This window comes from Lepus europaeus, chromosome 14, assembly GCF_033115175.1.
Source record: "Lepus europaeus isolate LE1 chromosome 14, mLepTim1.pri, whole genome shotgun sequence".
Taxonomy (NCBI): domain Eukaryota; kingdom Metazoa; phylum Chordata; class Mammalia; order Lagomorpha; family Leporidae; genus Lepus; species Lepus europaeus.
Window position 1 is genome coordinate 44,697,939 of NC_084840.1, and position 18,743 is coordinate 44,716,681.

Genomic DNA, 18,743 nt, shown 5'->3' on the forward strand with positions numbered 1-18,743 from the left:
GTAGGTGAACCTGCTGCTTAGGAAACCCACATCCCATATCTAAATTCCTGATTTAAATCCCAGCTATTCTGTTTCCAATCCAGCTTCCTGCTAATGCAGTCCTAGAAGGCATCAGGAGATGATGGCTCAAGTGGTTGAGTTCCTGCTATTCATGTGAAAGATCCAGCTAGATTTCTAGGCTCCTGGCTTTGGTCTGGCGCAGCTCCAGCTGTTGTGGGGATTTGGGGAGTGAACCACAGGATAGAAAAGTCTGTCTCTATCTGTCTCATACTCTCCCTCTCACTTTCACTGTTGTTTTGCATTTTAAATAAATTAATGAACTTAAAAATCCATAAATAAAAGTAGTTTGAATGTGTAAACAAAACAATTACTGACTGGTCCCCACTGCTATTTGGCTCTATTTCTTTTAATATACTGATGAGTTCATCAACAACTGTCAAAGAGACAATGAGGAGTATAAGACCCTCCAAACAATAACACTCCTGAAAAGTAGTGCAACCCTATGTATTCACATATATTCCTTGACCTTGAGAATCATTAATCAATATTCAACATTCTTGGCCCATGCTTATTTTTCTATCTAGCATAGTTTTTAAATTTTATGTTTTAATTGACATAGAAAAATGTGTATGTTGGTGGTATACCATGTGATGTTTTGATATATGTGTACACTATTTAATGTTTGAATCAGGGTAATATATCTCCTCAAACATTTACTATTTTTTCTGGTTAAAACATTCAAAATTCTTTCTACTAGCCTTTTTGAAATATATAATAAATTATCATCATATGTCATCACCATTTTGTGAAAGAGAATATTAGAACTCATTTCTTTCATCTCACTATAACTTACTTTCCCTTGACCAATGATGATTTGTTTGTGAACTCAAATCTTTGCTGAGGAACACTTTTATGTAATGAAAGTTTATTGGATGCTAAATTTTTGAATATGTAAATGCTGTGAACTTAAGCTCCTCATCTGTTACATGAGTTAATTTGGTTTGAACAAGATTGTTTTCAAGATTCATTCCAGTACAAAATCTTACACTAAACTAGGACTTCATCTGCACTTTAGATACAGTGGCATTCAGTCTTTGGGCACTAAATCGGGATCTCAGAGCAAAACCTGGTGCGACAAAACCAGAGTATATTGGAAAAAACAGAGTATTGAGGAAAGGCTCCAAGATGGTGAAATAGGGAGGAAGCTCACTGACAATCCAGGAAAAGATAGTTTAATAAAAGTGGAGATACTGTAGTCTCAGGGAAGAGTTGGGGAAAAAACTGCAGAGGAAACTCTTCCGGAATTAGAGGGACATGGTGGACCAATGTGGAGGGCATGAGCGCCCATGGCTCAGGAGCCCAGCTGCTGAGTCTACATACCAGCGCTGGAAAGGGAGGTTAGGCAAAAAACGCAGTAGCCTGAGACACTGGCGGAAAAGCGGCAGGAGGAGCCTAGAGAGAACGAGGCTTGAAGCCCCATAGGGGAAAGTGCACCAGCCGAACTAGAGGAGAGAAAAAAAAAAAAAAATAAAAGGGACTGGTACAGACACAATTCTCTCTCTCCACTCACCTTACAAAGGTGAGTGAGACAATAGAGCAGGCACCATTTTGGACATATGTAACAACTGCGCCAGCTCAGGGCTGTGCCCATCCTCAGCCAAGCAGAAAAACCTGACCCTGGTGGGGAGAAATAAGAGGAGACTAAGAACTAGTGAATGTGTGGAGCTTAAGAACCGGAACTGTTAAAAAAAAAAAAAAACTGAGGGTGTGTGGGAGAACTCACAGTGTGGCTGAGATGTGAGTAGTCTCGGTGGGAGATTCCACAAATTTGGGAGGCTTTGGCTACCTGGTGAGAGACATTGCAGGGGAATCTGAGCTTACTCTGAGGACTGCACAGATCCTTTGTGTGGTCCTTGGGACAGAGCAGATAAATATTATACCCACTGGGGCTAGCATTCAGGCACTGATTGCCATAGAAGAGAAGAGCTCAGCTGAGTGGAATTACTTCCATTCTGAATTTAAAAAGAGAGAGAAAGAGAGAGAAGATTTACCATGCCAAACCTGGGTGTGTCACCTTTGGCACACTCTTAACCCTGAAGGAACAGAACTGAACAGAGCTCTCTGGCCACACCCAACACAAGCCTCTAGAGATTCACCAAAAGCAGACAGTTCACTTAATCTAGAGTCATAGTATAACGAGAAAAGCCACCACAGTGAAAAGAAAAACAAAGAAGAAACCAAAGAATATCTCCACAATGCCAAACAACAAATGCAGAAACCGAGGTCAAGAACAAGGAAGGGCCGGTGCCGTGGCTCAATAGGCTAATCCTCCGCCTTGCGATGCCGGCACACTGGGTTCTAGTCCCGGTCGGGGCACCGGATTCTGTCCCAGTTGCCTCTCTTCCAGGCCAGCTCTCTGCTTTGGCCCGGGAGTGCAGTGGAGGATGGCCCAAGTGCTTGGGCCCTGCACCTCATGGGAGACCAGGAGAAGCACCTGGCTCCTGCCTTGGGATCAGTGTGGTGCGCCGGCTGCAGCGCGCCAGCCCCAGCGGCCATTGGAGGGTGAACCAACGGCAAAGGAAGACCTTTCTCTCTGTCTCTCTCTCTCACTGTCCACTCTGCCTGTCAAAAAAAAAAAAAGAACAAGGAAGACATCATGACTCTCACAAATGAACATTACACTCCAATACAAGATTATGGGGATGAAGAGACAGAAGAAATGCAAGATAGGTAATTCAAAAAATTTATGATAAAAACATTTAGAAGCAATCAAAAACAAATGCATGAACTACTGAAATCCATGCAGGACAGGACAGAAAATCTATCAAAATGAAATGAGGAATTTAGTAGAACCTGAAATTGAGTTATTGAAAAGAAACCAAAATGAAATGAAGAATTCAACAGAACAAATAAAAAACACATTTGAGAGTCTTAAAAACAGAATCAGTGAGATAAAAGAGAGAATATTGGACTTAGAAGACAGAGAACAGGAAAGTATACAGTCAAACCAAAGAAAAGAAGAGGAAATTAGAAATCTAAAAAATATTGTTGGCAATCTACAGGATACTATTTAAAAACCCAACATTCGGGTTCTAGGAGTTCCTGAAGGCATGGAGATAGAAAAAGGATTAGAATGCCTTTATAGTGAGATACCAGCAAAAAACTTCCCAGGTTTGGAGAAGGACAGAGACATCCTAGTACGGGAAGCACACAAAACTCCCAATAAACATGACCAAAAGAGATCCTCACCATGACACGTTGTAATCAAACTCACCACAGTGAAATATAAAGAAAAGATTCTAAAATGTGCAAGAGAGAAACGTCAGATTACTCTCAGAGGATCTCCAATTAGACTCACAGCAGACTTCTCATCAGAAACCCTACAGGCTAGGAGGGAATGGCAAGATATAGCCCAAGTAATAAGAGAAAAAAAACTGCCATCCCAGAATATTATATCCTGCAAAGCTCTCATTTGTGAATGAAGGTGAAATAAAGACCTTTCATAGTAAACAGAAATTAAAAGAATTTGTCACCACTCGTCTAGCTCTGCAAAATATGCTTAAAGATGTCTTACACACAGAAACACAGCCATCAATACAAAAGAAGGTAAAGGAAGAAAATCTGTAAGTAAAAGACCATATGAAGTTCAAAGCATATATTAGAAATATCTTTGGAAAAATGGTAGGGCAGAGTCACTACTTATCAATAGTCACATTGAATGTAAATGGCCTCAATTCTCCTGTTAAAAGACACAGAATGGCTGAATGGATTAAAAAACAAAACCCATCTAATTGTTGCTTACAAGAAACACATCTTTCCAATAAAGATGCATGCAGACTGAAAGTGAAAGGTTGGAAAAGATATTACATGCCAACAAAAACCAAAAAAGAGCTGGCATAGCCATCTTAATATCAGACAAAATAAACTTTAACACAAAAACGGTTAAGAGACTATTGGAATTCATAGAAGAGTTTGGCAAAGTAGCAGGATATAAAATCAACAGCATTGTATAAATAGGCAATGCTACGGCTGAGAAAAACTTCTAAGATCAATCCCATTCACAATAGCTACAAAAGCAATCAAATACCTTGGAATAAACTTAACCAAGGACGTTAAAGATCTATACAATGAGAATTATAAAATCTTAAAGAAAGAAATAGAAGAGGATACTAAAAATAGAAAAATCTTCCATGCTTATGGATTGGAAGAATCAGTATCATCAAAATGTCCATTCTCCCAAAAGCAATTTATAGGCCCAATACTATATCAATCAAAACCAAACACATTCTTCTCAGATCTGGAAAAAATGATGCTGAAATTCATATGGAGACACAGGAGACCTCAAATAGCTAAAGCAATCTTGTACAACAAACACAAAGCCAGAGGCATCTCAATACCAGATTTCAGGACATACTACTAGTATACTAGTCAAAGTGATCATAATGATAGGATTAAGTGTCAAAGGGATCACATAAACAAGACTAGTGTCTGCTAATACTAACTGATAGAATTACAGAGGAGAGAACAATCCAGCATGGGAAGTGCAATACACAACAGACTCATAGAATGGCAGATGTCCTAAACAGAACTCTGGCCTCAGAATCAGCCCTTAAGGCATTCGGATCTGGCTAAAAAGCCCATGAGAGTATTTCACACATGGGAAGCATAGACACTCTGGTGGAAAAAAAAAGACCTAAATGTAAGATCTCTGTGACTGAGATCCCAGCAGAAAGAACGAGCCATCAAAGAAGGAGCTACCTTTCTCTTAAGGGAGGAGAGACCTTCCACTTTGACTATGGCCTTGTCTAAATAACATAGGATGTGAATTATATAACGTTGAATTATGTAATACCATTGTCTTTAAATTCTAACGTTTTGAGGGTGCCTTTCCAAAAATTATCTTTACTCTTAAGCAGAGTCTAACTTTGAAGTCACATGCAAAGCAAATATCTTCTTTCTTTTAAAAGTAAGGGTTTTCATGTCAATAATGCCATTTTTATAGAACGTGTTTCTCAGGTTAAGATAGGACATATTCTCTAACCATATGTGTAGGATCCTATTATTCCTAACTGGAAGCTAATTTCACTAACCAGAATGGTTTATGCTTATTCAAGAATATCATCTCGTGCAATGTTTCCAACACTGAGGACAAAGTAGTTTCTCTCTCTCTATTTCTCTTTCTCTCTCTCTCTCTCTTTCAAAACATTCTCTTAATGCTAACATGAGTTGTTCTCTCTTTTAGGTCCTGCCACAACACAGCCACCATCCTGTGGTGTGGATCAATTTTCTTGTATCTACACACTCCAGTGTGTCCCTCTCTCTGGGATATGTAATGGCTCAGAAGAGTGCGCAGATGGATCTGATGAAATGGATTGTTCTACTGGCTCCACACCTCAGCTCTGTGGGGAAATGGAGTTCCCCTGCTCTGGGGGCCAGTGTATCCCGTCTCTCCTGCTGTGTGACGGAGTGCCAGACTGTCACTTTAATGAAGATGAATCCAGCTGTCGTGAGTTATTTTCACTAACTCTGTGTGCCAAGGGAAAATTCTGTTTCAAAATGATAAAGAGGACTAGCAAGACAAAACAAAGTTCTGTAGAATATTACCATGATCCCATCATCAATCACATTGTGTGTAGGGGAGAGGGTGGGGTGGTGGGAAGGGAGAGATGGTAAAGCAGAGCGTGTAGCCCTGCAGCCCTTGCTTAGCGTTTGGTGCCCACACTCATTTCTGTTAAACCTTCCTTACTTACTTTTCCATTTGTCCTGGATCCTCCATATAGGGAATGCCTTTTTTTTTTAATCTTTTCAAAGAAGAATAATTAAAATTTCTTCCCACCTTCAAGATTCATGTGCATAGCTCAAGAAAAGGGCTATAGACTGGACAATCCCCTGAGCAGCTGTCATATCATGAAGAGTTCATGGGATATTAAATCCTAAGGACACAGGCTTGATCCTTATCCCTGTCACTTACTATTTGTGCAATTTGGGGGTTTTTCTTTGAGTGCCGCCTATCTCAGTCTCATCATCCATGCAATGAGGTCAGTACTACCTAGTTTTCAAGGCTGTGAGGATTTGAGCCAGTACATGTGAAACCTCAAGCCCTGCGTGCAGCACCTTCTAATTGTATTACAACCAGCCAGCATCAGCTATGGAAAGACTATGGAAAGTTCAATGTAATTGAGAATCAGTTACACATATCTTTTTATTTATTTTATTTTATTTTTTTTGACAGGCAGAGTTAGACGGTGAGAGAGAGAGAGAGACAGAAAGGTCTTCCTTTCCGTTGGTTCACCCCCCAAATGGCTGCCATGGCTGGCGTACTGCGCCAATCTAAAGCCAAGAGCCAGGTGCTTCCTCCTGGTCTCCCATGTGGGTGCAGGGCCCAAGCACTTGGGCCATGATACACTGCCTTCTTGGGCCACAGCAGAGAGCAGGACTGGAAGAGGAGCAACCGGGACAGAATCTGGTGCCCCAACTGGGACTAGAACCCAGGGTGCCAGCGCAGCAGGCAGAGATTAGCCAAGTGAGCTGCAGTGCCAGCCCAATTACCCGTATCTTTAAGGGAGCATATAATCATGGTGGAGGCTAAGCACCACTAACATTTTATTTAGTTATTTATTTGCTCACTGGCTTATTATAATAAAGTAATATATTATATTTTCTTGGCAAGAGCTGCAGTGACAGAGGTCCATAAACTATATGTTAGTAATCACTTTTTTGAGTAGTAAAAATATCTTGGGATATCTATATAATAGGGAAATGTTGGGAAAAATAAGGTTATTTCAGTGTCCTATTTAGTGTAGGTATTTGGAATTATAACTGTTGGAAAAGGAGTAAAGATGAATGAGACAGTCTTTAGCCTTAAATCAGTGAAACTCTTCTGGGTTTAGACATAGAGATTAGTTTTTCATATCCATGTTAGTTTCTGCTCAATATTCTCTGATAAAATCAACTTGTCAGATTTTGTACTATTTTCTTAGAGGAAAGGCAAGCAAATGGAGGTGAATTGAGAGGAGAAATATTGCCAAATTATATATCCCTGTTCCCATTAAGATCTGGCTGATGGAGATCATATTAAGTTCAAAATAATCACATGATCTTTGACTTCAAATATACATGATACTAAAAGAAAAGTTTAGAAAAGTACTGTGTAATTTTAGGCACTCATTGGAAAAATGGCATTAGACTAGGTGGTCATATGAAATTTTGCCTCTAAAGGGATATAAGCCCACACTAGGCATTGATGAGGAAAAAAATGCTAGTGCAAATGACTGAATAAGAGCATTCAGTGATAGTGGTTACCAGAGGATGAGAAGTGTCATAGGAAGAAGATAGAAAGATGCTGCTTAATGACGTTTGTGATGAGGACTGAAAGGCAGCAGATGTGAGTTCTTTCACCCTTGTGGGAGACTCAGTTGGAGTTCCAGGCTCCTGGCCTCCCATTGCCTATCCATGGCTGTTGTGGGCATTTGGACGATGAATCTGTAGATGGAAGATATCTTGATCGCTTGATCTGTGTCTATAACTCTCATTCTCTGTCTGTCTCTTTGTCACTCTTCCTTTCAAATAAATACTTAAACATTTTTTTTAAAAGTACAAAAATCAATGTGATCTTCTTGTAGGTGCTTTTTTTAATTGTCTTTAACTCATTCAAAATGCTTCAACAGTATATTTAACCCTTCCATGGTGATAGACATAGAAGGGCAACAAAAAAAGAGCAAGATGATCTTAAAGGTGTCAGAGAATATTGAATATTTCTGAGATTGCATATTATTAGGGTTAAAAATATAAATTGGGGGAAAAATTGTTTCTTGGTAATGTGGGAGACAGAACTTTCAGTAGAGTGGGGAAATGGGGCAGAATTTTGAAATCAATCTCCATGAAGAGCGTGTGGAAAACAACAAAAAGAGAAATCTACTGTAGGCAGTTCTTCCCAGAAGTTGGCTTGGGAGTGGGATATAGAATAAAAAAATGAGTTCAGCTGCTTAGAGTGCCTTGTACATGTTTAAATGTTGTAGGCGTAAGAATTCTGAGATGTTTATTATTTCAAGCAGCGAAATAAATATCAGTTGAAATGTGAAGGCCTTTTATTCTTGCACAAATAAATTTTCCAATGATCAGAATGTTTTGACAAACCTGTGATGAATTGCACACTTAAAATAATTTATATTTAATATTGTCTTTCTGGTGGACACGTTAATATTTTTAAAGCTGAAGTGATATTTCTTGTATCAAAAGTATACCATTTGGCCCAAAAAAGAAAAAAAAAATCCGGTTAATGACATGGAGCAACACAATAGCATAAAACTAAGAACACGCTTTTCCTTGATACTCCTCAGATAGCAATCTGTTTACTAGAAAGTTTCATTATTTCATCTGTGTTTTATTAGCTGTTATCCTGTCAATAAATAAGGGGCACACTGGTAGTGTGTAAATAGAGAATATATTAATAAGGGATTGATTATTGGGGAAATGGTATGTATAAGTAAGCTACAAGGATAGTAAGAGTAGAGGCTTTTATTACTCATAGACTGAAAGGTGTGAGAAGAGGGAAGAGTTGTCTGAATCTGGAGTCAGAGAGGACCACTTGGTAAGAAGTGGAGCATTTTATTAAGAGAAGCAGCTAGTCCATGCTGATCTCAGAGTCTTGTTTTCCTTATTAATCGGCTGCTACCTATTGGCTAACTCTCCCACCAAACACCTTGTTTTTTAGGTCTGCCTGTACTACTTCTTTACCCAGACTCTCCAGTTAAGACAAACTACTTTGCCCACCATTCCAATATCAAACTTACTGAATTTGCACCTACAGACTCTATTCCCACTCTGCCAGATGATTGTTTTTCTGGAAATATTATAAATTAAGACGTATTGCAAATCTATTCCTACTTGACTCTTTTTTAATTTATTTTTTAAGAAATACAAATTTCATAAATACAACTTAGATATAATACCTCAAATAATTCTTTCCAATACACTATACATGAAAAGAAGATTAAGTGGCAGAATCTGTGCAAAATCTATACATAAGGATGTTTATTCCTGTGCCAACATATTTATCAATTTGCTTTGAAAAGGTGATAATTTTATCTGTTCTACTGCAAAGAACTTCCAATACAGATCTTTTTTTAAGGTGTTAGCAGCCAAATTTCAAATATGTGTTACACATTGTACCAACAAGGAAATCTGATGAAAAGAGAGCTATTATTTTTGAAACTGAGCTTAATGCCAGAAACTTCTGATTATTGACTATTGTATTTGGCATATCTCCACCAAATTCTGGTACTCAGAGGAGCAGGGTTAAAAAAGAAGATCAATATCACCATTATTTATTGCTTTTGAAATCCATCTAGACGTTCCAATCAAATAATGCAGTGAGTTCATGCTCTGACCCATCCCCTCTACTCCAGACATATAACAATGCTAGGTAGAAGAGTTATGAGATAAAAAGGTTCAGTGACAAGGTAAACGTTAACATTGCCTGGACCAAAAACAGAGTAGAACCAGAAAACAGGGGTCAGAGCTGAAGCCCAAACCTGCAGGTTTCCAGGTCCTGAGACAAGCAAGAAAACAAAGATATGTTTTGCCATTATTGCTGCTTGAAATGAGGGGTTCTCAGCCAGCCCTAACTCATAAAATCAATCTAAACCAAAGACTTTTCCTTTATAGGAAGCTGTAAAGACTAGAAAAGACTAGAGAGTGGGAAGGGAGAACACAAGAATATACTTTCCACACTAATAATTGTAATAATTGGGCTTCTGAGTGACTAAAGTCTATCTCAGGGAATTCATCAAGATTCACATGAGAGAGAGAAAGAGAGAAAGAGAGAAAGAGAGAGAGAGAGAGAGAGAGAGAGAGAATGAATATTTGCAGACCAGATTGCCATGGAACAGTTTTTGAGTGCTCCTTGTAGGTATTGGTAAGGATATTTTTCTGAAGCAGCAGCTATCTTGTGAGCAATATCATCCCTATCAGTTATTATGTTTGTCCCTTGAAGTCAAGTCAAGCTCTGCTGTGGCCCTCAACAAGAGACTCAGGGACCACTACAGTACCCCTCTGACACTTGAGCACAGTGCTATGAAGGCACATAATCCTACCATTGAGTTTTAACTTCCTATATCATCACCATGCATCCAGCAGGTACCTAGTGACCACCTGTGGCTTATGCCCCAGCTGGAAGATGATGAACATTGAATTAAGCTGTAATCTTTGTCATTTTGATTGCACATAATTTCAGGGACATCAGGAAAGAAGCAGAGCACAGAGACATCTGCCTTGAGGTAAATGTTGAATTTTCACCTGAGATCAATTCTGCCTCTACAGTGCATACATTAGTCTGCTCAGGCCACCACAACAAAATATCACAGATGGGATGGCTTGAACAACAGAACACTCAGTTTTGGAGCCCAGAAGTCCAAGACAAGGCATTGGCAGGTCTGGCGTCTCCTCAGGCCTCTCTCCTTTGTTCGTAGGTGCTGTATCCTCTGTGTTCTCTCTGTGCATACACAGCTGAGGTCCGTCTGTGTCTGTCTGTCTCTATCGCTTTCACTCTCCTTGTAAGAAAATCATCACTCACATTGGAGTAGAGCCATGCCCTGATGACCCCAACCCTAATTACCTCCTATTAGAGCTTAGGGCTCCAACACAAGAATTTTGAGGGGATACAATTCAGTCCGTAATAATATATAACTGGGAAGTTATTCTGTCAACAAACTTTTTTTGCAGAAAGTTTCAACTTAATGAGTTTGAATTTTCCTCTAATCAGAATTATCTTGTAAAATGCAGGACTAGAAAAAGTGAAAGATAACACAATAAACTGTCTTATTATTATGAGAAGTTCATTGGGAAAAAGGTATTCTTGGTGATCAATCATGATCATTGTTCTTTGTTTCAGCCAACGAGAGCTGTTCTGAGGGAGCTCTGGTATGCACCTCGTCTAATAGCTGCATCGCAGCTCACCACCGCTGTGATGGTTTTGCTGACTGTGTGAATTTCCAACCTGATGAGTCTAGCTGCTCAGGTACTCCATTTGCATCTTAATGTTCTTTGCAAAATGAATAGTAACTTAATTTGCAGACAATAAAAATATTAAAATTGAGATTCTAAACAATGGCAACCGTGGAATGGTTGAACTCCCCTTATTGGTTGGGAGGCTGGAATAATGTTGACATTAATCACCAACTTTACCACAAAATTTATAATATATGCTTATTCTATCCAATGTTCACTAAATAAAAATCATACATGTAGTTTTAGTTTAATATAATTTGAGCTTATTAGTGTTTAATCTCCTCTATTAAAGTTGTTTCATTTCTGCAATAAGGTAACCCAATACAATCTAATGTTATTATTTTTTTAAAAAAAAAGCTATAGTTGAGTTGCAGGTGTTATGGCCCAGAGGGTTAAGCTGTCACTTGAGAGGCTCATATCCCATTTTGGAGCACCTAAGGTCTTGCCCTGCCTCCAATTCTGATTTAGCCTTCTGATAATGCATCTGGAGGCAGCAGATGATGGCCCAAATACCTGGGTTCCTGTCACCCAAACAGGAGGCCTGGATGGTGATTCTGGCTCCTGATTTCATCCTTTTCCAGCCCCTGCTGTTGTGGACATTTAAGGAGTAAACCAGTAGATGGGAAATATCTGTTTCTCCCTCTCTGTCACTCTACTTTTTAAATAAATAAATAAAAACCTTGGGAAAAAATATTATACAAAGGGTGAGCATTTGGCCTGGTATTTAAGACACTCAAGTCCCATTTCAGAGTAACTGAGTTCAAGTTTCAAGAAGGTGGGTCCCTGTAACTCACAGAGGAGACCCAGATTAAGTTTTTGTTTCCTGAATTTAGCTTGGCCCAGCCCTTGCCATTGTGGGCATTTGAGGAATGAGCCAGTGGATGAGAGCTCATTCTGTCTGTTTCTCTCTCTCTCTCTCTCTCTCTCTCTCTTCCTCTTCCTTTCTTCCCTGCACTTTCCCCTACCTCTCATTTTAAAAAAAAAAGTAAATAAAAACTAGTAATTTTTTTCTTCAAAAGAGCTTCCTTTATATATCTGTTCATTAAAAGTAAACTTATTAAACTGAACAAGATTGTGTTAATGTTTCTCTAACCTTTGTAGTCTATTGTTTGTATCTCTCTCCTGAATAATTGAATTTTGATTGTAGGAGATATATAAAACAATAGAGACAATATAATTCTATCACAATCACAAAAAAAATGTGAAGAACTTAACCTGGAATACCCCAGCCCGAAGTCACACAACTCATAAATGACTGAGCTAGATATCACAGAAGCTATATTGACTCAAGTGGTTATCAGTCTTATGGTGAAGGACAACATGACAGCCATCACTTGCTGGTCTCTGTATATATAAAGAGGGAAAAAATAGGTACCTAGTTGCAAGTTACTTATTTCTAAGCCTGAAAGCTTATGTGTGTGTGTGTGTATGTGTGTGTTCCTGCTTATCCACAGGGACAGACTAGAATGGGAGTAAATATGAATTTTGCCCAGAATGATACTTCTAGCTGGTCAACTCTGAGCTCTGTTGGCCTTCAGGCAGATAGTCACAGTAACCAAGCAACAGGGACAAGCTGGAGAGGTCTTACTGTAGCTAAAAATAAGGGTGTCTGTGCTAGTTCCAGTATCACCTTCATGGATGCCTAGTGTCTATCTGGGAAACTATCTGTTTACCTACTAGAAATACCCAGCCTCTTCCTTACTACTCATCACTCTACCCTTCCCATTCAATGTGCTTTGAGTAAATTATGGATGAAGATACTTCAAACTGTGTATTTATATTTTATGGGTAAAGAAATTGGGTCTATGGCAGAAACTTACAAAGAACTCACAGAGACAATCCACAAATCTTTGGTTCTCCAAAACACTAGGATGACTCCTTATTACAGTGCGCATTCAAATTCTTTCTACAGCACTCCACTGTGCATTGCAAGGAAACAAGATTCACTGAGTGGTTCCAAGGAAAATAGACCTATATGTGTGAGTCTCTATAATCAGCTAAATATTAATGAGTTCAGAGAAAGTGTACATCTGTGGTGGACTGTATGGGTTCTGATGTCCCACAGTATCAGATAGAACCCTTACTTGAAGAAAACTAATATTGTACTTAAAAATAATCATGAAATGGTTTATCTAGCAGGATTTACATCTGCTGACGTGCTGCCATATTGCTGGGCTATTTTTCATCAAATCAGCACGTTTCTTGTTAGGAAAGTTTTGTCTCTGAGCTGTTCAGCTGAGCACACCTCTCATGCCTGACAGATGAAGCCCTTTGCTCTCTGCTTCAGGACCCCACTCCCTGGCTGTGATCCATTAAACAAGGAGAGGTAAGGGAAGTCAAAGGGGAAGGAAAACCGAAATGTTTTGAAAAGAAAAATGATACCACACACATAGCACATTTCAGTTTTTGTCTCAAACTACACTTCCCTCCTTGCCTACTTTCCTGATTCCTGATGCTCCTGCCATCTCTCTACTCATGTCCAGTGGCTGGCTTGACAGTTTCCTCTCTCAAGCCCCCACTTCCCTGCAGTGGTTGTCCTCAGTGCATACTGCTGTTGCTGCCTAATGCTTCTGATCTCCTCTTTACTTTCCCACTGTCCTCTGTGACCATCATCCTGTCTCTGGCCAGGTAAAGGTTGATCCGCTCCTGTAAATGTGAGAACTATATCTGTGTGACCTTGTTTTAATCCATCTCGTCTTACTGTGACAAAATTCCTGAGGCTGCTTCATACAGAATGCCCACAGTTCTGGGAATTCAAGGGCCCACATCTGCTGATAGTCTTCTTGATGGCAGGGTCACAAAGCAGTAGAGGGAACCATGTGAAAGAGACATGGAGCATATGTGTGTGTCTTCTGGTCTCTCTCCCTCCTCTTATAAAGCTTCCAGTATTCAATTATGGTTCATCTACTCTGACAATTTTGTCTAATCCTAGTCATCTTCCAAAGATATCACCTCTGAATTGTGGTTGCATTAAGTTTCCAAATTTTTTTTAAGATTTATTTATTTATTTGAAAGTCAGAGTTATACAGAGAGAGAAGGGGAGGCAGAGAGAGAGAGAGAGAGAGAGAGAGAGAGAGAGAGAGAGGTCTTCCATCCACCAGTTCACTCCCCAATTGGCCACAATGGTCGAAGCTGCGCCAATCCAAAGCCAGGAGCCAGGAGCTTCTTCCGGTCTCCTTTGTAGGTGCAGGGGCCCAAGAACTTGGACCATCATCTACTGCTTTCCCAGGCCATAGCCGAGAAATGGATTGGAAGTGGAGCAGCCAGGACTCACACTGGTGCCCATATGGGATGTCGGCACTGCAGGTGGCGGCTTTACCCTCTATGCCACAGTGCTGGCCACATCCACTCCCCTTCTTAAAAATCTCAGCCTCACTTAGTCTTTAATGCTCTGGGCCTCATGTATTTCTGACTTTCTCTTAGCTCCTCTTGATGTTATCAACATCCATGGGGGACTTCCTTCACTCCCTCCAATGTACCAAGCCTTTTCAGACTTTGGGCTGTTTATGTTTACCTGTAAACAAACACACTGCTACCCAAATAAAAGGCGACTGCTTCTTTTATAGGAAGCATTTCCTTTGCAAATTTGACTAATGTGCTCTTCTTGATGCTCTTGTCACCTGTGGTGCATCCATTCTAGCAGGTTATTTTTCATACAGTATGTTTATGCCCTGTGTACTTTTTTGCATTCTCTATGAGCTTAGCAGGCCATTGGAAGAGAGGAAAATATCTTTTTGGAGTCAACATTTATTTAACACCTACTTTGATCTTAGTATTATTCTCACATTCTCAACAATCTTGTGAGATTGGTTGTCTGTTTTATAGAGATGAGCCCGAGGCACAGAGAGATTAAGTATCTTACCCAGTATTACACAACTAATAAGTGAAGCTGAGATTCCAACTCAGACCGTCTGAATCTAGTGCCTGCAGTCTTACCAACTGTTTTAAGCGCTTGTATTATTGTTATATATCCAGCTCCTCACCAAGTGCCAGAGGTTTAATAGGTACTCAGGATAAATTTTTTCAAGTTAAAAATTGAAGACAGTGAAGGTTTCTATCAAGTATTGGAGCCCATCAAAGGAGGAATGGTGTCCTTCAAGAATCTGGTGTTTAAAAACCCAGAAGGAAGGCCGGCGCCGCGGCTCAATAGGCTAATCCTCCACCTTGCGGCGCCGGCACACCGGGTTCTAGTCCCGGTCGAGGCACTGATCCTGTCCCGGTTGCCCCTCTTCCAGGCCAGCTCTCTGCTGTGGCCAGGGAGTGCAGTGGAGGATGGCCCAAGTGCTTGGGCCCTGCACCCCATGGGAGACCAGGAGAAGCACCTGACTCCTGCCATCGGATCAGCATGGTGCACCGGTCGCAGCGTGCCGGCCGTGGCGGCCATTGGAGGGTGAACCAACGGCAAAAAGGAAGACCTTTCTCTCTGTCTCTCTCTCTCACTGTCCACTCTGCCTGTCAAAAAATTTAAAACAAACAAAAAAACCCAGAAGGAGAAACTTGAGCCTTAAGTGAATGGGGAAATTGGCAGGCCCTCAGGGCATCTGGGTTGTGTTGTGAGGATCAAAGGAAGCAGTTTGAGTGAATGCTCTAGAAGGAGAAAGTGCTAACCACTTGCACAGTGGTAGCTGTGGGAGGACATTTAGCTGCTTTTTAGCAAGCCACTTTTGAAAATAAATGTTTATGCTAAACTAGAACTAGGGAATGACAGAGCAGTAAAATAGCAGGGCCAGGGCAAGGAAGGGATGAGCCAGCTATGCTGCTGTCTGCTGCAGAGGTAGGAGACATGCATGCATGAGCAATTTTTTTTTATTATTATTTTTGACAGGCAGAGTGGACAGTGAGAGAAAGAGAGAGACAAAAGGTCTTCCTTTTGCCGTTGGTTCACCCTCCAATAGCCGCCATGGCCGGCACGCTGTGGCTGGCGCTCTGCGCTGCTCCAAAGGCAGGAGCCAGGTGCTTATCCTGGTCTCCCATAGGGTGCAGGGCCCAAGCACTTGGGCCATCCTCCACTGCACTCCTGGGCCATAGCAGAGAGCTGGCCTGGAAGAGGGGCAACCGGGACAGAATCCGGTGCCCCGACCGGGACTAGAACCCGGTGTGCCGGCACCGCAGGCGGAGGATTAGCCTATTGAGCCGCAGCGCCGGCCATGCATGAGTAATTTTATCCACAAGACAAGGCCACCCATGCCAAGCAGTCATCTACAATTTTATCCACAAGACAAGGCCACCCATGCCAAGCAGTCATCTACCGTGATATGGTGACTATGGTGTGGAGCTAAATAAATGTTTCAGTAAACAACAACAAATAAACAGTGTAACCACAAATATGTCCTACATACACATCCTCAGGAGGCAGATTGTACCTAATCCAGCGGAGAAGAAAGTCTTCTACTGTGACCCACTGGGGCATGTGAAGGGCAGGAACCACGGCAGCAAGGCCCTTTGAGCACATGTTGGAGGAGCAGAAAAGTAACCGAGGAGAATTCTTTCCCTTTTAGTAGCTGGGAAACCATTTGCTTCCAGAGATCGGATGTAACGCAGTGGCTACAGGAGTGTGTCCTCCTCCTCCTCACATTTATGACTCACTGTGCTCTGTGATGCTGCTTTTCAGAGTGTCCAGTAAATTACTGCAGAAATGGTGGAGCTTGTGTGGTGGAGAAAAATGGTCCCACGTGTCGGTAAGGAGCATGGTCTGTCTGTCTTTTCTGGCTTACTTACTTTTCTATTATAATAGAACACCAATCAGTATGTGGTTATTAAAGTTAAAAAAAAAGTGATAATGGCAGTAGTTATGTTTACCTTTCCGAATAAGAGAAATAAAAAGCATATTTCAGAAAAAATACAACCTAATATGATTTTCCATGTTCTTCAACATTTTATATTACGTGGAATATGTGGTTATAATATTCATCGCTAGTTGTTCTCAATATATATCAAATTTAAAAAGATTTTCTAATATGGGTATTCTATTTCAGATGAATTTAGTCTGTATTTCCTTTATCTCTGTTAATGTTAAGTTCCATATTTTTCTGTTCTAACAGCAAAGGTTAAAATTAGTTCATAAATAAGACCATTTTTGGTTTATTGAATGAATGTTTATGAGTAAAGTTAAGGTACAGGTAAGGAATGTATTTGCATACTCAAAGCAAGAATAAACAAGAACAGGCCTTATGATTTGTTTGAGGAATTATTTATATTGCATATCAAAGATTGCTTTGGTTTATTCTTTCACCCTTTAGGGAATTGTTCAAAAAGTTGCATAAACCTCAATGGAAATGGTACATATTCCACTATATTTGCTTTTAATCTAGCAGACCTATGAATATATTGCGGTTTATTGGAAAACTGAAGTTTGATAATCAAGTCCTAACAAAACCCACATAAGTATCAAAAAAGTGATTAATAATTGTTTTTATGGCCGGTGCTGTGGCTCACTAGGCTAATCCTCCGCCTGCGGTGCCGACACCCCAGGTTCTAGTCCTGGCCGGGGCGCTGGATTCTGTCCCAGTTGCTCCTCTTCCAGTCCAGCTCTCTGCTGTGGCCAGGGAGTGCAGTGGAGGATGGCCCAAGCCCTTGGGCCCTGCACTACATGGGAGACTAGGAGGAAGCACCTGGCTCCTGGCTTCAAATTGGCACAGTGCACCAGTCATAGCAGCCATTTGGGGGGTGAACCAATGCAAGGAAGTCCTCTCTCTCTGTCTCTCTCTCACCGTCTAACTCTGCCTGGCAAAAAATAGTAATAATAATAATAATAATAATAATAATATTTGTTTTAATAATTATATCATTCTAAGTAAACATATATATTAGGAAAGCAGTTTATTCCTAGAAAATGAAATACAAAAACTTCTGCCAGTTAAAACAAAACCAAAAATTTTATGAGATATATTTAGCCATTGGTTTCATGTTGAAATCAGATTACTAATGAGTTTCTCAGAGTGTTTTGTCTCCTGAATTTATTATGCAATTGATTTTACATCTCAACAAAATTGTACTTTTCCTCATATCCATTTTCATAAATTTTAACTTATCATAAAATAATAATTGACAGGAATGCAGGATGTATAATATTAATTTCTAAAATTTCCTGAAATTGAGAATGATGGCATAAATTATATCATTGAATGCCAGCTGAGTATATAATGTTATTTCAAACAGCTGTGTACAATATGGAGATCTAAATTTTGTCCTTTTCCACCTTGGTAGTTAGGACAGAAACTGAGATTTTAGTCTTAGCTGAGCAAGCAAGGAGCTTTGCATCCTTGGCGCCATCCTTGTGCAGGGAAATAAACTCCAACACTTGAAATTCAGGGGGTGAAGAACTAAATTTGTTTCTCTAAGATTGGAAAACTCAAAGATACAGGAAAAGATGAAACAGAGAATTCAGAAAAGGATGGATTTAATCAGATAATAGGATTAAATCAGATAATAGGATTTAATAAGATAATAGGATAATATTAACTGCTATAATTTGCTCATTACAAACTGGAGACATGTATCTAAGTGTCCACTGTGTCTCCTAAATATTTACAATTATTAATAATTGTAACTAATGCTTAAAGAGAGGGAAATACGAATCTGATTTGATCTTCACACCGTGAGTACACTGTTGGTTTTCTACACACAACTCATAAGTAAGTGTTATTAAAATAAAGGCGATTTTAAAAACAGAAAAGAAGGAAAACCAATGGAGATGGATGCAGAAAAGAATTCACTATGCAGAAAGTCAATCGAGT

General features: G+C 40.0%; 1 protein-coding gene across 1 annotated transcript in view; it reads left to right on the forward strand.

Annotated features, from left to right (window-relative positions):
• MALRD1 (MAM and LDL receptor class A domain containing 1) overlaps positions 1-18,743 on the forward strand; it is a 405,586-nt gene that overhangs the window by 346,294 nt on the left and 40,549 nt on the right. The window contains exons 30-32 of the mRNA XM_062210772.1: positions 5,243-5,506; positions 10,892-11,017; positions 16,619-16,685. Coding sequence (XP_062066756.1) covers positions 5,243-5,506; positions 10,892-11,017; positions 16,619-16,685 — 457 coding nt within the window. The remainder of the gene's footprint in view (positions 1-5,242; positions 5,507-10,891; positions 11,018-16,618; positions 16,686-18,743) is intronic.